Genomic DNA, 24,160 nt, shown 5'->3' on the forward strand with positions numbered 1-24,160 from the left:
AAACTTTGCAAATTTAGGACAGCAGACCAAGATTTTGTGAAGCTCCTTATGTTCATATCTTCTTTCTTGCCACCTCAGTAATATAGTAAGCATTACTGGAAAGACTAAGAAGGTCTGAACAGCTAAGAGGCAGGAGAGAAAATGGGAATCTTGTTATATACACCTTCTTGCAAATTTTAACTGCAGAAACATGAGTTTCAAATAATTCATAAACAAAAATCCTATTGATTTTTAGCAGTGGAGGAATGTATTCATTCTCCCTCTTACCACATGAATTTTTGCAGAGCTCAACAAGATTCAGAATAATCCCAGCTTGTGGGACTACTTAGATTTTTAAAAGATGTCATCCTAAAATAATTTGAATTTTATAGCTTTTGTGGTTGTATCTTGAATTGACCTTGATACCAAGTCACCAAAACAAATATTTTGCTATCTGTTTGTCATCACTAATTTCATTCTCACATTTCTCCAAACTGAAGATGGATGTTCATTTTTTAAAGCTTGGATTTGTGATTTTAAAAAACAAAAATTAATCAAAGAACACATATGTAAGAGTGTCTGTATGTCCCTTCCAGTTTTGAAATCAACAGTGTTTCCTCATCAACTCCAGATTGGCCCTGCAGTGCTCAGCACCACTCGGCTGGGGAGTGCCCAAGGAATGCAAAAGCAACCAAGCCCCTGAGAAACAAGGGCCTGCTTGTTTTGTGAGAAATCAGCTCATAGTTTTCCAGTACAGATGTCCTGCTTTACTTTCAGTTTGCTGAAGACTGGGGTAACAAATGGCAGCTTATATGCCTCTGAGATAGGGTTTGTGTGGAAGAAAGGGCTCCCTTGTCTGTATGTGCAGGAGGGCACAAGGGTGGTAGCCCTTGCACCAGCAAAGCCTAATGCAGCACAGTAATGCAGAATGGAGGGAGAAGCTCTGCTGTTGCACAGCTCTTCCTGTTCACTGACTAGTTCTATCACTGTACAATTGCTAATTCTGCCTTATAAAAGTGTATTTTCAAGGCTGTAGTGCAAACCATTGAAATAACGAGGTTACTGGGACCTTTTCTAGGGAAACCCACAGACTTTACTGCTTGGAAAACATCTTTTGCTATGTCATGTTGTCACTTAGACTATTACAAAAATGTTTGCAATTAATACTACTCTTCTTTCATGTTCATCATTTGTAAACTTGGTAGCAGGATGTTTTTATATTTGCTTCATGATACTCATAAACATCTATACTGAGTATTTCCCTACATATTTTTCTTGAGATGCTATCTCCTTAGTTTTTACTGTCATCTTAATTTTGTAGAAGTCTGCCCGACTCCTATCTTCTCTTTTAACCCTCCTTAGCCTTTACTCCAATTCTCCAGTTTTGCATATGCTAATTTCTAAATACTTGCTACATGGCCTGTGGACCTGCAGGAGTTCCCAGCTCCCACTGCGCAATCACTGAGTCATTGCTCAATCCCAGTCTCAGTAACAGCCCTGGTTTTTCTGTGCATTTCATACAACACAGTTTTGAATTTGCTCCATAGGCCACGATACTCCTTCTGATTCCAAGCAAAACTCAAAAGTTTCTATAGGTTCACTTCCAGGCTGCTGGATTTTTAACTCAAATAAATCCTCTCCTGTAACTTAATGAAACAGATTATGATACATAGAAAGGGCTATTTGCCATCCATATTCCAGCATAGGTAACCGTTTCATTACAGAAAGTTGACAAAAAAGAGTAAAAGCAAGAGAGATGTGACAGTTTTAAACAGGCAGAAACTTAAAAGAGTCTTGGTTGTCTCTGAAGCACTATATGCTTTCAAAGCATAAAAAATGCACTCATCTCCCTCCTCTCCCCCAGTGGGTGTCCTTAAGCTCCCCCTAGATGTATGAAATATTAGTGTATTTGTCATGTTATTTCAGTAAAGGAGTAACTTTAACACCAAATAATGCTGAATGCCCTACATTACTAATGATGCCTCTGAAGACTGAGAACCTGTACCACACCTGCTTTTGTTCCACACCTCTGTAGCTTTTAATTGTCCTCTCTTGCTTCAAAGTTGTGTAAGGGCAGTGGTGGCTCCTGGCAGCGTTACAGAGTGCATAACTGATGCATTATCAGTGTATGTGGCACAATAGGTAAACACTGCTTCTTTCAGAATGTGTTAGTGTCCATTCTAGGTGTTCTGGAAAAAAACCTCAAAAAATACCTGAAATCAGTTTTTAAAAATTCAAAATCAAGTTTAATTTAAGAAGACTGTTCTCAAATAAAATTTATTTACATTGTATTTACACTTTTGCTGCTGACAGCATCATGTTTACATATAACAACCTGCATTAGTTACACCGAAATGGGCTCCACTCAGCCTCTAGACTGAATCCACTGCCAGTGCCACTCTGGATGTCAGATGCTCACCAAAGCTGCTCTGTCACTCCCCAGCTAGGCACTGGAGACAAAACAAAAGGAAGGGCTCATGGGCTGAGATAAGGATGGGGAGAGTTTAGTCACCAGTTACTGTCATGGACAAAACAGACTCAACTTGGGGAAATTAATCCATTACCAATCAAATTAAGAGTCCCCACATATTTAAAAATGTTGCAATTGGGGTTTCTTGCTTTCTCTGACATGCTCAGGAAGTTGCGAAGTGTAACACAAACAACAAAATTGCTGTCAGCCTTTGATTTAATAAAAGAGAATCAGCAACCATTTGCTTTTCTGATCAAATAACTTGCATAGCATGGGCAGTTCCATCAGAAAAACATGTTTGATGTCTTTTGTGGTCATAATCTAGACTTACTCTAAACCTGTTGGGAATTAACTTGAAGATGTTGCAAAATGTTTTTTGATTCATTCTGGAAAACACAGACATGAGACAGCATCTGAGGAAAACAAAGAATGGAAGTAATCCCTATGGACAGTACAGCCTTCCAGAACTCAAGCAGGAGAGTTAAATATTGGATGGGATGAATAGAAACTGGCCTGCACAAAAGTGGGTTTGTGCTCTTTTTACTGTCTTGTGGAAATGGATTCTGTCCGTTCCTTTGTGGGCCACTTAGCTCTCCTTTTGCCTGCTGAGGAAAAAAGTGCAGAACTTCTAGAAATGTTTCTTCATTAATTTAGGCCTGAACATTTTTGTTTGTTTTATTATTTTTTAACTACTACCCTACTGCTGAATGGCCTCACGTTTCAATTTTTGCTTCCACTAAATGTGCAGCCAGATGAAGACTGGGTGTGGGGGATGTGACTTAAATTCAGAAGAAGCAGTATCCTGAACAGCCCTGCATGTTGGGGGTCAGTCCTTTCACTCTCTCTTCATCTTTAAGAAGAAACCAGCATTTATGAGATCACATAAAATTTCAAGTACTTATGAGATCACCTAAAATGTCAAGCCAGTTTAAAACTATCATTCCTAGAGATTACTCTAGAACTAGATATTTTATTATTTTGGATTGTTAACATAAACATTCCAGAGAATGCAGCTTGGCTTTCCCACTGTAGTTTCACTCTGGAATACTTGCCTTTTCTCTAATAAACTATTTGCAAATGTTCACTTTTCTCTTTGAAAATCTGGTTTTACGGAAATATAAATTTTGGCTTTTACATTTTTCCACTGACTCCCTTCCTCTTAAGGGAACAATTCATCCTCCTCTCTGCCAAAATGCACTGATTGGTAGCAGGGCTGGGTTTTTTAGTGTACCTTTCTTCTTAGAGCCACAGCTACGCAGCCAGATTTATAAAACTGTTAGGATAGTGAGACATTCATATTTTTATTGGGAAAATAAACAACCTAAGGCTGAAGTTTTATGGCTCAGCACAGGAAATAGCCAAACTTCTAATGCTTTTTTGTTATCTATCACCTTCTTTATCCCTATGAAAACAGTGCTTTTGGAGCCTGCTGGCAGAAATCATTCTGAGAAAATTGTCATCACGTTGTTGGTATTTCTTCATTGGGCTGACACTTCAAACATCCCATCCCATTTTCTGGAACAAGCAGACCACACCATTTTCCAAAATTAATCCAAAGAAGATGGCAAACCAAGGGAGTATTCGGTTCAAGTTCAATGTAACTGCAAAAAAAAACACCAGAACAAATTTATCATGTACCATTTAAGAAGATCACAGAAATCATATGAGAATTCACATTAATTTGTGTGTATTAGAAATCACACAAATTTGTTAAAAGTCTGCATTCCAAAGACATGAATAAAATTAATATGAAATTTTAATTTTTCAGAAACTCAAAAAAAAATCTACGTTTCAATGATCCATGAGTTGCCTCAAATTGTAATAGATGGATCTGGTGGATATAATACTATATAAACAAAGAGATGATGGTGAGATAAGAGGTACTTTTTTTCTTCCTTTTTAAATTTTTTTTGCTTCAATCACTTTTTATTAAAGTTTAAGGAACACAGTTTTAAACCAGAGCTATTTCAGTCAGGTATCTGATATAGATTAAAATGATAACAATAATAGTGACTTCTGTAACATCAGCAGTCTCTCACAGATATTCTATACACATAATGCAGTATAATAAATGCAAAAATGTACCTCTAATTGCCTGAGAGTTTGATATCAAGACAAACACTTTTATAAATGCAAGGCACAAAGGCGTGTAGTCGTGCTCCCAAATAACAGCTGGAATTAGCAGGAGCTTTCCATAGGTGGACAACAGCAGTGCTTTGAGAAGTAAGATGAAGTCAGACTTTGTTTTCAGCATCTCAGGCGTCATCCACCACAAGGTAATGAAAATACCAATGAAAAATGAAGTTTGTTCTGAAAGGAAATAAGAGGTGTTGGAAAGAGAGAACAAAGTGCCAAAAATCAAGTCCAGATCTGAATGAATTTCAGTAAAATGGCATGTCCCAAATGCAATGAAGTCACTTTTTAAAAGCCACAGGCAAATACAAATGTTCTCTATCTCCTGTGTTCATTTTAATAGCCAAATATTCCTTAAATGACATTCAGAATAATTCTATCACAGGATTCTATCTGTAGGATTATCATATTTGTGACTTCTGACTCCGTTTAGGGCAAGAAGTTAAGCACAAAAGCTCTTCACTTTCACTTTTTAGCAATGAGAGGGGTTTTTTCCCAACTGTCTGTTAGGCTGTAAAACAAAAAAACAAAATCAATCCTCCTTTGCAAAGGATCACCAGCAATGAACCCTTTTCATCCAGCATGAGAAAGAACACCAAGGTGAAAACACCTTTGAGCTACCAGACTTTTTTTGACACTGCTCCTGTGATATGCTAGCATTAATGCAGATGTCAAAGAAACTCCCACAATAATTGTAATAGATGAGTCACTACTGAAAAATCAGTTCAATATTTTTACTGACATATTATAAAAACCTACTTAAAACAATACTAGACAATAAAGGACTTAATTTAAGCTCTGAATGTGTAAGAAAAATACTAGTTTTAGTGTGCAAGTTTGACTTAAACACTATCATCTGAAAAAGTATGAGAAAAAGTGTTTTAACCAGCAGAGAACAAAACCACTTCCCTGCCTTCAAGCACAGTCTTAGAATACACTGCTCTGTATTTTAGTGTATTTGTTTAAAAAAACAACCCCGAACAGATACAACTTTTCCCAATTTTTTACTTTAGTAAGGTTGTATCACCTTAATGAATAATAAACCTTGAAGTCAACATGAAACATGGAATAAGGCTGAGCTTTACACTGATCTTCAAACTATGTCAAGAGATATCAGGCAAAGATTTCTGAATATTGCCACTTTTCAGTCTCTTCATATCTAATGCTGATCATATCAGTCTGAACTGTAATCAGTTTATTTCCATTAAATGCAGGCAAATTAGAGAGTATGTGTGTAATTGTTTAACCATACTGGGTTGGACATCACATCCATTCTCTATCAATTTTTGCAGTATGGGCTTGAAGTTCTTCAATGCTTAAAGAGTATACAATACAAATCACCAATCTTACCTAAAGAAGCTATGCCAAACATTCTATAAAAATCCCATTCTTTGGCATATCTGATTAAGTCATCAGGATCTGTATTTTGGCTTGAATCCTGTAGTTGCAACCACCTGATATAAGCTTCACAGAGCAAACAAAATACACAGAGCTTCCCATGAATCTGGTAAATGAAAGAATAATAAAAGGAGTACTATTAAATCAGCATAAATTAAAGCATTAGTAAGAAATGAGCATTTAAAAAACATTTAAACACCTCCACACAAACTCTGTAGGTGTATTACTTCTCTTTGGCATATAAGCAAAATTACTTCTGCTGAGCACTAATTTATGCCATCATCCTTTTAATATCTACTAACATGATAGTCAAATTATAACATGCACAAAACTGCATCAACAGTTCTGTACAGAAGAAGGTATATAACTGTGGTTAAGGCCTGATTGGGAAGGCTATTCAGCTAGGAATGAAAAACCAAAATTGTACCATTGCTAGCATAGAATTATACTATCTAAAATTTCTGTTTAAGGGCAACTACTCTATTCAGCAAACTGGTTTAAGTAGCCTTGTTTCTCTTTTTCCCTGGGACAATCTCCATTAGAAGAAACTGGTAGTGTAGTTATACCAAAATATTTCTTACCTCATCTAAGAGTGAGGCACCAAAAATAAAGGCAGCAATATAACCAAACAAAGCTATTTAAAATATCTTCTGAAGTGACATCAAAAATTATGTTGTGAGGGCCAACAGTTAGCATGTTTCCACATTATACAGTCTGTAAGCCAGTGCATATATGAGGTGATTTCTGGTTTTAAACAAGATTTAAACAAGCCATAACAATTTCTGTGCTGGATTCTACTTTTTCTGTTGGAGGAAATAGTTATACCAACTGCACATAGATGCATAGGCTCTGCCAGTTTAAAATTCAACTCAAATTATTTTGATAGATGAACTTTTCACAAACAGTCCTTGCAGAAGCCTCACAGGAAACATCACTACAAGTGTCCAGAAGCACCGAATTAATTACAAATGTTTAGATAGATTTATGCTTGAAAGATGAAGCGAGTGTATTTATCTACACTGGCTAAGAGGTACCAACATGAACACAGCACATACTTATGCTTAGAGATTTTGCTCTAGATTAGCTTCCCTCTCCTGGGAAATCAGTCCTTACAGTAAAAATATGTAATACTAAAACACTGCACCTCCAGACCTAGCCAGCCCAACTACATAATTCTGCATCAACCACAATTCAAGTGAAAGCCACCAACTTTTGCTCTGGCTTTGAGGACATGGTTAATTACACAGTGAGAAACTTGTGAGAAATTAGTACAGTATGTTTAACTGGCACAGGATTGTTAATTTGGTATTTTATACTCCTATTGCTCATTTGAAAAAGAATTGTTTGCAACAGAAATTCAATTTGAAAATTAATCTGCAATTAGGTCTTTCTCTTACAGTGGAATTTAGCACATCATCCTTTTAGCATCAATTAACATGATAGGTTAAGTAGGAAACTGCATGAACAGTTCTTTGCAGTTCCTTCTCTTCAACATGTAAGATGACTTTGTATTTGCTGGTACTGCAGCATCACTGCTGTGAAGACAGAAGCTGTCTTAGTAACAGTGGGAGTTTGAGATTCCATGTGTTCTATTCATCATGTAACTGGTTCAGCTTGCTGAAATCTGTGGAGGGGCAGGAGATGAATATTCTTTAAAGTTTTATAACTAATACAACAGACTTACCAAACCTAAATATATTTTTAACAAAAAGAAAAAAAGCCACAAGGCAGGGACATAGCAACTTACATTTATCTTTGTGTTGAAAAGAATGTGCCTGTATGCTTGTGCTTTGCATAAAACAGCATTAATCAAGATGATAACAGGATCATACTCAATGTATTTATCTACAGGTTTCTGGCAGGATTTCTGAAAATCACAAAATAAGAAGAATTAGGGGAAAAAAGGAAAGGAAGAGTTTATAAAATTTTCCTCTGATCTTAGTACAACTGGATAAATACAAATTAGCAATTCAATTATAAGTAGTTTTTCCCTAATGCCATCTTCATTTTCAATACAGTTTTAATCCATCCAGAAAAATTGCTTCTTCTCCCTTGACACTTTACTTGACACACAGAATTCCCTTATAAAGTAGAATGATTTATTATTGATTGATTTTTGCAGGCTTTGGATTAAGATCGATAATGAAATATGCAGGAATAGACTTAGTTATCATTTTGTGCTCCACAGATGCAAAAAACTAAACTACTTCCCTAAGACTCAAGAAATGCACCAGTATCATGCTAAAGGTTAACTGATCATGGCTTATCTGCATATTTGGTGTTATTTTGGGTATTTTTAGAAATAAAATTAATTTCTTCTATCACTTGTTTATTTTCAGAGATGCTTTATCCTCCTATCCTACCTTTTTCTTCCTTTCAAGGAGACAGTAAATGTTTTTTGCTGTTGCATTGTTCTTCCATACTGTTAAATTGTCTGGATATTTCAACCAGTTTTCCATCATTAAGCAAACAGCAATACATTCAGAATACTGATAATGTAGTTTTCACACAGATCCACAGCCAAAGAGTCATTTGCCTCTAAGCAGTGGTAGGACACTAAACCATCACTTCTCCAACACATCTGCTGTTCTGCTAGAGAGGTTATTTCACCCAGACCACTGGGAGCTGCTTGCCATCAATCCCCTCCAGCTTCATTGACTTACCTGCCTGCCTGATCACTCCTTGATTTGAGCTAGGGCTAATAAAAGGCAGTTATACTGTGAGCAGGGGGGTTAAATAATCTCACAAATGGCTCATCTAGCAGACCTAAGGGGGAAGTAACTTCTAGCAGAGAGCTGAGGAGCAGCAGAGCAGCAGCAGCCACCACTTCAGCTCAAACAAGTGCACTTGCAGCAGGGTGCTCTCCTGCAGGCCAGCTTTCTCCTGCTGCTCATCCTCTGGTCTGACTGCTTGTTTCCTCCAAGCTGTCCTTAGCTAATCTTGGTCCCCCACGCCTTCACATTAGCTGTCATGCTGAGAACACAACAGTCACAGAAATTATCTTTATTTCCATTTTAATGAGTGCATGGTGGTGCACTGCCAGAAGAGAAATGTTGGCACACCGCTTTCTGAATTGCTGGAACATTAAAAAAGGAGCATCAGACAACACACATCTACAGACAAACTCCCAGGACAGAACATATAGGTTTTTCAACTTTTATTTTTCTGTCATACAAAGACCAACTGAGTATTACACTGCTGCTCACTTACCCTGCAATAAGATGAGGAGGAGGCTCAGAAGAAGGTAAAACCCATGGGTGGTTAAAAGAATAGTTTCATAATTGAAATAAAGCAAAATATAAAAATAATAATAGTAATGAAATGGAAGATAATAAGAGGGAGATAATGCCCAGGAGAAACAAGAGCTGCACAACACAATTTCTCACTGCCCAATGCCCATTCCATCCCTGAGCAGTGATCAGCCCCTCCTGGCCAACTCTCCCAGTTCATTTACTGGGCAGGACACTCTCTGGGCTATGGAGTGTCCCTTTGGCCAGTCTGGGTCAGCTGTCCTGGCTGTGCTCCCTCCCAGCTCCTCGTACACCTGCTGGCTGGCAGAGCATGGGAAACTGAAAAGTCCTTGGCTTGGGGTGAGCACTAACAGCAACAACTAAAACATCAGTGTGTTATCAACATTATTCTCATTCTGAATCCAAAACACAGCACTCTATTGGCTGCTAGGCATAAAATTAAACCAGCCAAAACTAGGACAGTGTCCAAAGTTAACACTGCCTTGCTATTTAACAGAATCATTTTTGTAGCATCTTAGAATGCAGAATTTCACCAGCAAATTGACTCAGAAGTCCAACATCAATGTCAAGGAAAGCATCTGAACAAAAGCATAAACTGAATAGAGTGTCTAGAGAATGCTGCAACCTATAATCAATGTTTCTTTGTCCAGCTTAAGGAAAAACTAATTTCAATAAGACAACACTGTGTATGACAGTATACAGGTTGGACATAATGAATTAAAGAACTCCCTCAACTAACCAAGAGTTTGAGAAATCTAAAGATAAAGTGAATTAGATGGAAAAAGGACATAACACAAGACCACAGTTAAAGGATTTAATAGAGTGAAAAAGAAATTGCTACTTTGATTAGAGGCAGTGTCTTGCTTCATTTCTTTCTACTGGGAAATCATTAACAGATATTCTTACAGGTGACAATTTGCATATGTCAAATCTCTGGGTTGATGTAGCATTGGACAAGCGCAATTTTTAAAATAGGTTTATTCACACAAGCACTGGACAAGTCCATTCAAAGTAAGATTATTCAACACAATGGGTGTCATAAAGGTTAGATGAAGGGTATCCTACGCACACCCAGTTTTATTATGCTCTCAAATTCTCCTACAACAGAACATTTTCTGACCAGGACCAAAAATCTTTCTGAGTAAAGAATGGTATTTTCAACTGGAGGATCCCAATCAAACACTAATTAAAAATTTGCAGTTAAGAGGTATTGAAAAATTTTCACTGACAGCTGACATGAATTTTAGACAATGAAAATTTATCAGACCAACCATCCAGGCAAAACCAACAATTCAGAAATTTACTGTAGATATATATGGAGACTGCTACAAATGAATACACAAATAGTGGCGTCTTCTGCCCCACAGCTTCTGGCAGCCAAATACCAAACCTCCTCTGCAGCTGTGAAAATTATGTTCAATTTAGTATTTCTGTCTTCTAGAACTAGATGAGAGCCCTATTCTTAATATACATTACATTCCTAAGATACTTTATTTCTGAGTCTCTGCCGCCAGAAGGAAAAGTCCTCTGTGCTTACCCAGCCAGTGACCTAGCCAGCGTGAGTTCACCCAGGGATTTGAGAGACCTACAAACCACCTTTGCTGCAAACACTTGTGTGTGCACTGCTACAGACTAACTGGATGATGGCTGATGTATCATTAGTACACTACAGAACTAAAATGCCCTCTAGGAAGAATTTTTTCCGTACCTGGCTATTTCATTATTTTTTCCAGCTGCACAACTAAAACATCTGACACCAATTTCAAATGCCTAGGAAGGAAACCTGTGAGTGAAGCCTGACTTCAGCAAAATCAGTGCAAGCAAGGACTGATGCAGTTTAATACACATATGTTTCACTAGATGGTTTCAGCTAGTTAAAGGGATGTAACTTTGGGGACACTAATAATCACTTACACTTTGAGAGCAGATTGGTATGAGCAGCTCAGCTATGGAGAACTACTTGCAGACTCACTTTAAGATTTTAGTCAGGCAGTTTAACTCCAATCCTGGCGCTCATGTCTTGTTCCTCACTGCTGTTCTGCACAGCTGTAGTCAGTGGCCTGGGCAGCATGAGTGAAGAGGGCACATCTTTAACATACTGAGCTTTCTAATCCTCTTTGGACTTTCTCAAAGATGTGCCTCAGTTATCACAAAAGCAGTAAAAAGAGGTAACTGGATTTCTCCATGCTTTTAGCCATTTCCCAACTTCTGCCTTAAATATGTAATTGGCATCAGAAACAAGTAACTGGTAATTTTTTCTTGAAAAACTAGACAATACTTTGATTAAAAGGTACTTTCAGATTACATGTCAGAAGAAAAGTCAAGCTTCACACTATAAATTCTATTTACACATCTTCTTCTGATTTGGTAAATTTAAGAAACATTATGAGTGTTTGATAGTGACATACAAAAGTCCAACAGATACTGTGCTCCCCTAAAAAAGGATGTTAAAAGTATATCAATATTCTAGCAAATTTAAATGGCTATTACTTTAAGAACTGTTTGATTAATCAAATATTTAGAATAATCTGACTATGCTTGTTTGTTGTTTGAAAAAAAATCTTCCATTTTCATAACTTAGAAGTTTGCTTAGTCATCTTAAAAAAATTAAAACCAATTATCAAAGGCAAATTAAAGAAAAAACAAAACTTCAAAAGCCAGTACAATCATCTTCATAGTGTAGTATATGAAATTCTTTTTGATCAAAGCAATCCAAAACATTTAAGGAAAGTAACATACAATTTAAAGTCTCAGTTGTATTAAATATGACCAAAAAAAAGTACTGATAAGTTAATTCAAACTTCATGTCTATCAGGCTTTTATAAATCACTACTCAAAAGACATAACCCTTGCTTTGTTCATCAAAGATACTCAGCTTGGAAAAAATGTGTGCCCAATACAGTACAGTAAACAAATATTTGAGAAAACACCTTCTGTCTCTGAAGGATAAAGCTTCTAAAGTATATGAGCATGACTTTTTTGGATTCATCTCTCTAGTTTTAAAACATTACTTATTTTTAAATAAAAATATTTTGGGATGGGGTTTGTGGAAAGTAAAAGAATTCTTGAAGAGGAAGCCATAGGACATGACAGAAAGTAAAAATATACAGTCAAGAACTAAGCTTCATCCTGATCTAAAACTACCATGAAAACCACACCAGGAATACATTTGCAAATCTCTGGGCATTAGAAATATCAATGAAACAATCTTATTATAGCATTCCTTTCTCCAGGGTTTGGAGTTTGGCAAAATTAAGCTACAATTTTTTGCTGGACTACACATACAGCAAATTGTAACAACATTTACATAGCTTCCACATGAACAGGGGTCCATTTGCATAGATTCATAGGCAAATTAAAGACTCTTGTGAGAGTGCCCTTAATCCCAATTGCACCCTTAAATAATAAAACACATTAGCTGTGCTGCTTTCAGGAATGGATTCTTTATTAGGGACGCAGCCAAGTGTCACAGCAGACTGAAAAACAAAACAGCCCAGTTTCAGAAAACAAATTAAAAATATTTTTTTCCAGTAGTGATTTGGTCTGTAAACAAAGTTATGTACAATTAGCATATATCATTTTCCAGGATGATCTTTGTACTCTTGACAGATTCTTTACCATACCATATAAATGCTTTGCATTCAAAGCAAGGTCTCTCTGCCTTGCTGCAAAAAAAAAGAGCTTTTCAATTATTTTTTAATTGCAGAAAAGCTAAATGAAGTGTGCACTGCTCAGGCAATTTGGCTTTCTTATTACAAAACACAAGGGGGATCCTGACTGTGCTCTATATATTGCAATAAGTAATTTATTTTCCTTTGTTATGGTCTGAAACATTTTTAACATTTTATTTTTAAACATAAAAACATATATGAAATGGAAAACCAAATTTTAGAAATGTTTGTATGCTTTTCCTTCCATTTCTGAATAACTGAAGTTTGCCAATTTCTTTCTGTATTCATTGCACTTCACAGTTTATTTCAGGTTAGGCAATCGTGTTCCCACCCCATGCCCCAGAATTATTACTGTAGCAGCAGTGTTATTTGAACAGTATTTTTTCCTTACTGCTCTTAATGGTTGCTTTGTAATATATTCAGTGAGGATTTGCTGTATTATTTACCGATTAATTAAATTTAAGGGTCTCAAAATAAATAGCAAAAAACCTTCTCTAGAAGGAGAGCCACCTAGGCTTACCTTTACCACAACTTCTTGCTGGGAATAGGGAATATAACTGTAATTCACAGATTAGGACTAAACCCAGACCCAGGAGATGAAAAGTGTGTGCCAACACGCTCATCCTAACATGCCCACAGATTCCACAGCCTCCCCTGCCACCCCTCAGTTATCACACTGAACAAAAACCATATTGAGGAGGTCCATCTGCCTCTTGTAATGCTACTTCCACAGCTAAGTACATGCAAGATGAAAAAATCGTTCATCCACTAAATGTGCAATGCCAGAGGTCTGGGCTAGGCTTCAGCTGAAGATGGCCTTAATTAAACAAAACAGACTTAAACAGAAGTTACAGAACTTGAGGAATTTGTGGCAGTTAGCCACCTTGCCGAGTTATTAAGAAAAGACACGACCCTTCCAACCCAAGGGTACTGTGTGGACTTCTACGTTTTATAGAAGAAAGTTTCTTTAGTTCCTTCAGCATCTATTACAAATTTATTCCCAGAGTGGATAATAACACTTGTGAGGTCTTTAATGCTTGCCCACATTAAAATTACAATATGGAGTTCAAAGAAACTTTTAATTATATTAAGAGCAGTAACTAAACTAAAGCAACATTAGGCTGAATTTCCAAAATTGTACTCTAATATTGTGGGCTGGAAACACATGTTCTTTAATGAAAGCTTTTAGTATTTGCCTCTGGAAAAAAATTCATTCTTCTCTTCAACAAATTAATAACAGAATATAAAATCATGGTATTTTGCTTAGGCATTCAAATTTAAATCTTCCACCTCAAAATCAATCCAGATCAGGTTAAACACATTCTAAAATAAATGTAGGGCTAGATAGAAGTTGCTGTTGGGAAAATTTAGATAATGTTCCAAAATGTGTTGAATGACAGGGTTGTCCTGAGAATGGCAAATACCTGTTAGATGCAGATTTCTTAATGTATCAAGGATGACTTTAAAATAGTATTGAGGAAAGTCTGTAGGTCAGTATGAAACAGTGATGATCTTGACAATGTTCTGCTTGTTCCCAATTTTCTGGGGCCTTCTATTTTTTTATTTACCATACAGAACAAGTGTTGGGTTGTTTGTTTTTTTTTTCCTTAAGGTGTCAATATTTCCAGGTACTACTTGAAAATAGGAATGAAACACAAGTGCTTTTAACAAAAAAAAAAAAAAAAAAATCTAGATTATGCCCACTAGCCTCACTTTGAGTATCAACATACAATCTTTTTATGAATTTTTTACTTCTTCTCTCTTAATGCTACAGTGGAGTAGCAGTACTCAATGCTCTCACTCCATGAAGACAGATGAAAAATGTTCTCAGGCTGAGTGATCACACCTTCTAATCTCACCTCAGACCTTCAATTTTTCTTAAATACCTTCAGCTTTCCTTAAGTTTTTAGAGGCCTACACTCTAAGTTTTATATATAACTGATATAAATGATGTTTCATACTGTTAAGTGGGGTCTTCATATATTTTTAATTGAAGACTTCTAAGCTATCATTATTTTCAGGTTTGATCATCAAGAAGATTCATAACACAGACACACTCATATCCCTACTCATGAAAGTCTGTGAAGGGTATCAAAGGACACTCAGTACTTGACTATTTTTCATTGTCAGCAGCATGATGATGAACAACTTTCCAGGTCTCTGGCCAGAGCACAGCCTTGCCTGCATGGAATAGAATGCCTGCAGAGAGTTGGTACAGTGACAAAACCATCCTTGCAGATTAAAAAGAAAAAGTAAACCAAGCACTGCTCTATTGGAAACCATGGGGCCTTGGTAGCTGGAGACAACATAGGGCTTTCCTGCCCAAAGTCACATCAGTTCAACTGAAAGAATCTTTTGATCTTGGCAATCTTTCAACATTCTCATCTCCACTTAATGTGCCATGAGCTAACATGTCTCCTGCTCTCAGCACTGCCTGGGTGGCCAGAAATTGAGGGAAAGCTTTGTGATAATATGACATGTGCCACGTAAGAGCAGCTAGAACTGAACCTGAACCATGAGGACTCACAACAGAGCCAGAGCAAACAGACTGGTACAAGTCAGTGAAAAATGGTACAGATCTGGGGCTGCATGGAGAAAGGTGGACACAATTCCAGATTGCTAGGAATATGTGATTCTTTGCTCTTTCTTTTACTCAATTCATTACTCTTTATATATGAGTTTAGCATTTGTGATGAATATAGCAACTGGGACTTGTGTCTTTTGATTCTACATGGCATGCCACAGCTGCAACAGACCAGGATCTTTGGTCCTCAAATGGTTAAATGCCAAGGGGAATGAGTGCCATCTACTGGCTCCCAGGATGCCTTAAATCTGTTTATCAGCATTAGATTAATAAACCAGAGGAAGTTGTAGATTTCAATGAGGTATCCCTTCAGCCTCCCCTTCTCTAGGCTGGATATGCCAAGTGACCTCAGCTGCTCCTCACACAGCTTTCCCTCTACATCCTTCATCAGCTTTGTGTCCTCCTTTAGATGCTCTACAACAGCTTTACATTTTTCTTACTCTGCTTTGCCCAAAACTGCCCCAACAACTCGAGGTGAGGGTGCCCCAGTGCAGAGCAGAGCAGAGCAGGACAATCCCCTCTCTTGCCTGGCTGGTGATGCTGTCCCTGATGCCCCCAGGCCAGGATTGGTTCTCCTGGCTGCCAGGGCACTGCTGGCTCATGTTCAACTTGCCACTGACCAGGACTCCAAATCCCTTTAAATCATCATCACTCAGACCCTGGCATTCAGGTCCAGTGGCACGGGAGCTGTGTTCAGCCATGGAGCCACGCTCAGATCTGCCCTCCAGCAAGAGCCAGGGCGAGCACACACAGCAGCAGACACACTGCAGTGCCAGTCAGGACAGCTCCAGCACACAGGTGCACTCAAGGAACAGGAGACAATGACACTGGGAAGCAGAGCAGACAGAAAACCTGCAGAATCACAGAATGGGTCAGGTTGGAAGGGACCACACGGGGTCATCTGGTCCAACCTCCCTGCTCAGGCACGGCCATCCAAGACCATGTGTCACAGGGCTGTGTGCAGATGGTTCTTGAACATCTCCAGTGAGGGAGACTCCACAACCTCTCAGAACAATCAGTTCCAGTGCTCAGTCACCTGCACAGTAAAGAAGTTCATCCTCATATCCAGGTGGAACTTCCTGTACATCAGTATCTGCCCATTGCCCCTAGTCTATTGCTTGGCCACCGACAAGAGTCTGGCTCCATCCTCATGACACCCTCCCTTTAGATATTTACACTCCTGGATGAGACACCCTCCCTTTAGCTATTTATACAATTGATGAGTCCCGCTCTCAGCCGTCTCTCCTGGAGGCTGAGCAGGCCCAACTCTCTCAGCGTTTCCCCACAGGACACCAGGACTCGGGGAAAGCGGTTCCAACGCGCGGGCGCGGCTCCGGCCCGGCAGCAGGGGGCGCTCCAACGGGCTCAGCCGCCCGCGTGCCACGGGGCCCACTACCACGTGCCGCGCGCCGCCGCCTGCTGACGTCAGAGCTTCCCACGTGCATTCCTGGCCTCCCCCGCGCACTGCTCGCCGCCCCGACTCACGCAGATGGAGATACGGAGCACCCCGCGCTGGTAGTCCCGGTACAGCTCCGTCGCCTCCCCGTTGCACTCGATACAGCGGTAGGCGCCGAGCGCCGCCATGGCGCGCGGGAGCACGCCCAGCCCTGTCAGCGCTTCCACACCGCCTCCTCGTTTCCGCGTTCGGGAGCGCCGCCGAGCCAGACCGAGCCGCGCTGCATCCCGGGAGCTGTGGTTTTCCTACCGCTGCCGCACGCCCGGCTGCGCCGGTGGAGAACTCCATGTCCCAGGGGGCAGTGCGAGTGCGGCCCCGTGGGAGGGGCGGCGGGGACACCCCGCGTTCCCGGGCGAGGCGGCGCACATGCGCGCCGTGAAGATGGCACCTGCTGGCGGGCTGGCGCGGGGTCCGTGGGTGCTGCTGGCCGTGCTGGCCCTGCTGGCCCCGGCCGCGCTCGCCCTCACCGAGCGCTACCCGGCGCTGTCCCTGTTCCAGCAGGAGCGGCACCGGCAGCGCCACGGCCCGGCGGCGGAGTGGGCGGAGCAGTACTCGGCCGAGTGCGGTGAGTCAGGGACGTCGCCGCGGTGACCGCCCGCGGTGCGGGGTGCCGGCGGGCCCCGGGCCGTGCCGCCGCTGCCCTCGGCTGCCGCACAGCGAGGCTGCCCGAGGGTGAGCGGCAGCGCCGTGCCCGCCGCGCCCGTGTGTGGCGCGGAGCCACAGGGGCTGTGGCAGCGAGCCCGGGAAAACCTCTCACCCCTGGGCGGGCGAGCCTTAGGTACCACACGCAGTGTCCCTGCTGCCCGTTCACCTCCGAGCCCGGCTGCTGGACTCTGCTGCTTTTTCATTCCCGTGCTCAGTAGTTTGGGGTATGCCTGTACTCCCTGCTTGTGTTACTGGGTTTCTCAGTACAAGGAGCTGCCGGAGAGGGTCCAGCGGTCTGGAGCGTCTCTCACGAAGAGAGAATCTGGGAGCTGGGCATGTTTAGTCTAAAGGAAAGAAGACTGAGAGGGAATCCAGACTTTTTAGTGATGCCCAGAGACAGGAGGAGGAGCAGTGACCACAAACTTAAATACAAGTTCCAGTTCAACTTGGGGGAGAACCGCTTTGTATGAGGGTGTCGGAGGACTTGGAGCAGGCTGCCCAAGGAGCTTGCAGAGTTTCTCTATCTGGAGACGTTCAAAACCTACCTGAATGTGTTCTTGTGTCACCTGCTCAAGGTGACCCTGTAGGAGGGTTGGACTGGATGATCTCCATAGGTCTCTTCCAACCATATCAGTTCTTTGTTTCAGTGAGTGAGGTGTGGCTCGTTTTCAGTTCAGCTACATTACATCTATTTTACTGGTGACTTGGATGCTTCTCTTATGAGTACCAAGTTTGAGTAGCAGATCTTCTGCTGTTTTTCAAGTTAATTGATGTCTTGTAATGCAGGCATAGTTAAAACTGTTTTTATCTGCTTGAGTATCTTTTGTATCTGGATCATGTGGTTTAATGTGTTGTGATTGTTGATCTTGAGCCTGGTGTGAATGAGCCATACAAACATGCCAGTCTGAATCGCAATGTGCACACAATGCAGATGAAGAAAAAGGTCTATCAATTGCTTGGAATGTGATACTAAATTATGTATAAGAGAATAAACAGTGATGTGTCGTAACATCCTAGCTGTCAGCATGGTTTTGTGATTTTTTTCCCCTGCCCTTTATTTCATAAAGCCTATGCTCACATCAGCAATTCCATGGTCCCTAACAACTAATATAAAACTAATGTAATCCACTTGAATAACAGACTTAGTGGAAATAACTTCGTATGAGTTTCCTGCACCTGGGTTTTTGCTTTCTCCCCTCCCTTCTGTATGTGCTTTTGTCTTCACACTATAAAGTTCTTTGGTTAGTTTTTATCACCTTTGTGTGTGTGTGGCTGCAGTGGCTGAGAGCCATAGTACCTAAAGGTGAAACCAGATCTTGAAAGTTATCTCAGGTAACCGTTGCTACAAATTATTCAAGCTTAAGCATAAAACAAGAAGACTTTCACCCAGTGTTGAGATAAAAATCTGTACACCCTACAAGTTAATAAATGGCAAAGCACTTGATTACATCTGTTACTAGACCTGACGTGAATGATTGACTCAAGGCACTCCTTCAGAGGTGGAATTGGAAGATTAGATTCTGATTTAACGGCGGATGTTGTTTTAAGGAAACCGGTGTAGCTAGGATTGGTACAAAGAGTTCTGCTTGAATCATCAGGTGTCTCAGGTGCCTTGCATGCACTGGGAGTAAGATAGGCCTTACTTTCAAATAGCTCTATACCAATTCACCCCTTGCTGTTTACGTGCTAGGACTAAATGAATTGCCAATTGAAAAATTCCTTGAGCTCTCAGTCTTTGTTTTAGTACAACTTGCACAGAAGCTGAGATTTTTTTTGGTCTCAAATAGTTTACCCTGTAGCCTACTACAAGGTCCAAAGTACTTTCTCTGAAGTTGTTAATGTGGTTCAGTTTTGATTGTGTCTGACTTGCAGACAAAGGCAGATCCATTTCTCCATAAGAATAAAGCAGTTTGTTTCCCCAAGAACTGCAGGATTTGAGGGAGTCTTTCCCTGCTGTAGCTTGTATCAAGCTTGTGGCTTGGCTGTCTAATTACCTACCACCTAACAAAAAATTAAATTATTTCAGTAAATCCTTGCTGTTGTGAAGAAAATTATTTCAGAGGTAGGCCATGCCTGCACCTCTTTGTTCTGATGTCTGAAGCAAAAGTTCCTTGTTGAGTCTGCAGCCAAAACTCTGAAGTTATTGAATCACAAGCACCAACAGGAACAAGTAACGTGTTAATAGCGCTGGCGTAGCACAGGAGTGATTGACCAATGTGAAGAACAAAGGGCAGTGATGAAACGTCATGCTGGCAGCGCTCTTTTTGGATGGTTTGCCACTGTTCTCACAGGACTGACTTTAAACTTTGAACTTCTGCTTTTTACTACCCTTGCTTTTGTTGTAAAACTTCTCCCACTGGTTATCATTTATGGCTCAATGTAGATCCAAGTTCCTGTTTACAGGGAATGATTTTAGATGCTTCCTTTATTTCTCTTTACAAGAAGACTGTTTCTTTTTCTTTTTTAGCTCTGTGCTTATGAGAGATAGGGAATTAATTACTACAATCCTTAAGAAGTCAAAATATAAGAGCACACCCTGCCCCTCAGCCTTTCAAACTTAGCATCATTTAGATTTACAAACATCAAGGGAGATGATAAAATTTGGTATTTGTGACATGGTTTCAAGGAGATAATGCAGTATATTTTCTCTTTCTTGTTTATTCTTGAAGTATTTAAAGATGATAGAAGCTCTAGGTTCCAAAGGTTTGAAAGTTAACAGTTCTATTGGAATAGCAATTAAAAGCATGACATAGAGGAAGGAGTAGTTTCTGTTGCCTATCAATCTGAGGGAGTAGTTGATTATTATTGTTACTTCTTTATTTGTTTGATATCTTAAACTTTTTCTCTGCTATGCCAACAAGCTGTGTTTGACTTTTAGGAGAAATGAATCAGCCTTATGCTTTTTGAAATGACATTCTTAGTAGCTTAGCTTTGTATATGTTTGGTCAATTAGAGTTCATTATTCTGTCTGCTTTTTACAGTCTTTATACCTCTGTTTTCTGCAGCTTTCCCCTATGTCTTTGTGGTCCATTCCATTTATATCCTTCTCTGGGATTGGAATGAATTTCATCTGCTACTTTTTGGATGAGAGAATGAAATCATAATGCTGAAAGAAGACATGCCTACTCCAAGCCCTTGTTATTTGCTTCCAGCTTCCTCCTTTTTCACCTCTTCCCCATTTTTTTAGCACTTCTTTTTATTAATCTATTCATAACCAGAAGCATAAACATAAGTAGGGATAAAACTAATTAGACGAAGCTTTCATGTCAGCTATTGCTTCCCTGGCTCTGTGGGTGTAGTGCTATGGGTAGAGAGCACTTCATGAAAGTTCTGCCCTGTGGGATGCCCTGTGGGGAAGCTGTTCAGCCAAACATGAGGAAATGTGAGATGAGATAATAAAACATATACTCTATGAGTTCCTAAAAGTATTTTCTCTCTCTTTTCCCAGATTCATCATTTTTACACTTCCATGAATCGGATTGTGACATAGGAGGATCATCGTCCTGTGAATCTATACTTTCCTTGAATACAGAAAAAATTCTGGTATGTTATCAAGAATATAATGTACAAAATAATTTTACTAGATTGTTGAAGTTGCAGACCACTTCAGCTGCATAACCAGTTAGAATGAAGTTCAGGGAAATAAATGCAAATAGATCTGTTAATCAGTAGGCATTGCTGCCCAAAAGGCTTCAGTATGAATAAACTCAAGTTGCTCATAAAAGTATTACTTTGTAGTTATCTGTCATGAGTCTTTAGGGCTGTCAACTAATTGAAGCAGATGTTGTCACTGAGAGCTAACCTTCACCTCAATTAATTAACCAATTAATTTTTTGGTTTTGGGGGTGCAGGGGCTATGCCTGAAAAAGGGAGAGGTGCATTAGCTTTTTCCCAGATTAGCTTCCTGAGGTTTACTGAAAAATGCATGTAGAAGTAAGAGTAATAACTTCTAGTCTCTACAGAAGTAGCACTGTGCAAAGATGAGAGTTAGAGGCTTCAGACTGTGTTTCACTAAATGTGATACTGACCTGGCATGTGAAGAATATTCTGACAAAAGAAGAGTATTTTTTGGTAGAGAGACCTCAAGAGGACTAGTTTGGAATTTGGGTTTTCTTGCAACACTATTCTTAGCCTTTTGAGAACAAAGGTTTGATGTTACATCTTCAGTCCAGTAGAATACAGGTGTTGAAAATTTTCAAATCATTTCCATGTGAATTAACAAAGTAGCTTTGGCAAATTTTTAGAAATTTTTGGCTGAGGGAATGTGTAAACAATATTTTAACTGGAAACAACTTCTTCAAAGGTGGCCCTTGGAATTAAAATTACTGTACTGCAAATCCACTAAGCCAATTGTTTGACTTGAATATTCTCCTATGTTCTCAGACTTCATCATATATTGGTCAGGAGATCTTTCCAGTCTAGTCCAGCAGTACCAGCAATTCTTTCTAACAATGAAATGTGTATTTGTTAGAAAGAAATTTCCCCGTTAAAAAAACTCAAAATATTTGTTTTAAAGAGAGCAAGAATTAAACCTGTTGGGATATGGTGCTATGATGAGAATTCTGTTTCTTGAAGACAGAGTGACTGATGTTTTTTGAGTGTAGAGCTGCAGGATGTTTAACCTGTACCTGAATTCAGAGTTTGTTGAGGAAGTGTGAAACCACTTCTCTGCCACCACAACGGTTCTGTTACCCTGTAATGTCAAAAGACATGAAGTAGTGGTACTTCTCTTGCTGTCACATGCAGCTCAGTAATCCATAGGAAATCATTCTAATGTATTGTGAGATCCTTCTGCTTGGGGCTTATTTTCCAACACCAGTGTGGGATCTGGCTAGATCTTTGTCTGCAGACAAAGATGTGTAGATCTGCTGATGTAAATCCATCAAGGAAGAGATTGTCCTTCAGTAAAAATGTTGTGCCCTTTTTCCTAATATTAAGACAACTATAGAAGAATAATGTTTTGTAGAGTTGTTAAAGGTCATTTTCTGAATATTGCATGATGGCCATTGGTGATATGAAAGCGTTGCGTTGGTAAGTACATGTGGATTGCAATATAGATTCAGTTTTCTTATTGTTATATCTGTTGAACTCTGCTCATTTTTGTGCTGTTTTACTTATGGCTTTTCTCTATAAGGGAAATAACTGCCACACTCTGTTAGTGTAGAGGTGCAGATACAGGCAGAGTAACAATTTTCAGTGGTATAGTGCAATGTAGAGCTCATACATCGCCTTCAATTGCAGTAAAAAATAAAAAGTTTCTAAAATCCATTTGCTAATCATTCTTGTTTTCCAAAACACTAAATTCTTAGAGCAGACCAGATGTTCTCCTCATTATTAGACACACAGGGCAAAAACTGTGCAGTGGAATCTGGCCATTTAACTTTTGCACTTTTTAGGTAAATGATATGTCTGTGTTGTGGACACAGTTAACGAGACTACTTTTGATTGGACAGGCAAAACAACCTTAAAGGAGAACGGTAGTGGAAACAAGCTGTTTAGTTGAATTGAAAGAAGATAACTGAATGGAGAGAGATGTTATTTTCCCCCCTTCTTGTTTCCTAAAACAATTTGAAAGACCAATTGATTTAAATGAACATTTTTTATTTTTCTAACATAAATTGCTCTGGTAGGCTTTCAGCTGTCTATGAAAAGTATTTGTGGAAATAAATAGAGCTGAATATTTCTACATTTCTAGGGGGGTTTTCTTTGACACTGTTGGTTTCTATAGGTGCATTTTTATGGAACAGACATCCTAGATAAGACTACAGTTTGAACAAAGTGTGGAACTGATAGAATGTCATTTTTGAAAGGACAGCCTCTTTAGTATGGCATTGTGAAGTTTAGCTTTCTAAACTTCTATATTGATGTGTTCTATATTGATGGAGTGATGCTCTTTTCAGTGTTTATTTTCAGTGTTTTACTTTTCTGCAGTACTCTTCCCTTGCAGGAGACAAAGGAATAATTATAGGGCAAACAGTATAAACTTTCATAAGAAGTAAGGTGTCTTAAGAAGGCCAGAAAACTTGACCTTAAGCAATCCAGAAGCATCAGTCCCTGGTAAAATGCTGACAATGTTGTTTCTGAGGTTTGATTACCCTTATGTTAGAGCAGAAAACAGCAGCATCTGACTGAAGAGGAGCTTTTCTCCCTGTGGAAGACTAGGAATGAACTTGATTTCAGTTACCTTAGTGAAATCACATTCGTTTTGACTTTGTGTTTTAAGGCATTCTCTTAAGGATTTAAGACATGGATTTTCTGTTAAATTCTGTGTTGTTGTTTGCTGAACACTTGAAAATATGATGTTTTACAGAGTCAAGCAAAGTTGCTTGCAGAACAAAAACGATTTCCATTTGCTACTGATAATGACAACACAAATGAAGAACTGGGTAAGATCTTTATATAAGGTTTGTGCAGGTGAATGATGTGCTAATTATTAGCATTAAATGTTTTGAAAATTGATGATTGAAGTGATGCATTAACTTCAAATTGATCGTAATAAGTCTGGAAATGCAGCAAGTTTTCTCTGGTCGTATAAAGCAAAAAAAAATGATGCTAAAAACCTTTCCTGCTTTC

At 39.4% G+C, this 24,160-nt stretch overlaps 2 protein-coding genes across 2 annotated transcripts in view; one reads left to right on the forward strand and one right to left on the reverse strand.

The window, feature by feature from the left end:
* Positions 1-2,240: 2,240 nt before the first annotated feature.
* ARV1 (ARV1 homolog, fatty acid homeostasis modulator) lies at positions 2,241-17,108 on the reverse strand. Its single transcript, XM_058021465.1, has 5 exons — positions 16,972-17,108; positions 7,728-7,847; positions 5,933-6,086; positions 4,535-4,759; positions 2,241-4,050 (listed from the first exon to the last, which is right to left on the reverse strand). The coding sequence occupies exons 1-5, from the start codon at positions 17,068-17,070 to the stop codon at positions 3,944-3,946; spliced, it is 705 nt and encodes a 234-aa protein (XP_057877448.1). The 5' UTR covers positions 17,071-17,108; the 3' UTR covers positions 2,241-3,943.
* A 200-nt stretch (positions 17,109-17,308) lies between these two features.
* Positions 17,309-24,160, forward strand: part of TTC13 (tetratricopeptide repeat domain 13) — a 39,338-nt gene continuing 32,486 nt past the window's right edge. The window contains exons 1-3 of the mRNA XM_058021170.1: positions 17,309-17,507; positions 21,036-21,130; positions 23,898-23,973. Coding sequence (XP_057877153.1) covers positions 17,309-17,507; positions 21,036-21,130; positions 23,898-23,973 — 370 coding nt within the window. The remainder of the gene's footprint in view (positions 17,508-21,035; positions 21,131-23,897; positions 23,974-24,160) is intronic.

This window comes from Melospiza georgiana, chromosome 3, assembly GCF_028018845.1.
Source record: "Melospiza georgiana isolate bMelGeo1 chromosome 3, bMelGeo1.pri, whole genome shotgun sequence".
In the NCBI taxonomy this organism is placed as follows: domain Eukaryota; kingdom Metazoa; phylum Chordata; class Aves; order Passeriformes; family Passerellidae; genus Melospiza; species Melospiza georgiana.

Excerpts from the sequence above, each read along its gene's own strand:
- ARV1 (XM_058021465.1), bottom strand. The coding sequence starts at position 17,070 with ATGGCGGCGCTCGGCGCCTACCGCTGTATCGAGTGCAACGGGGAGGCG. Across the intron at positions 4,760-5,932 it reads GTTTGGCATAGCTTCTTTAG|AACAAACTTCATTTTTCATT; the intron begins GTAAGATTGGTG and ends ATTTCCTTTCAG. Across the intron at positions 4,051-4,534 it reads AAACTCTCAGGCAATTAGAG|TTACATTGAACTTGAACCGA; the intron begins GTACATTTTTGC and ends TTTTTTTTGCAG.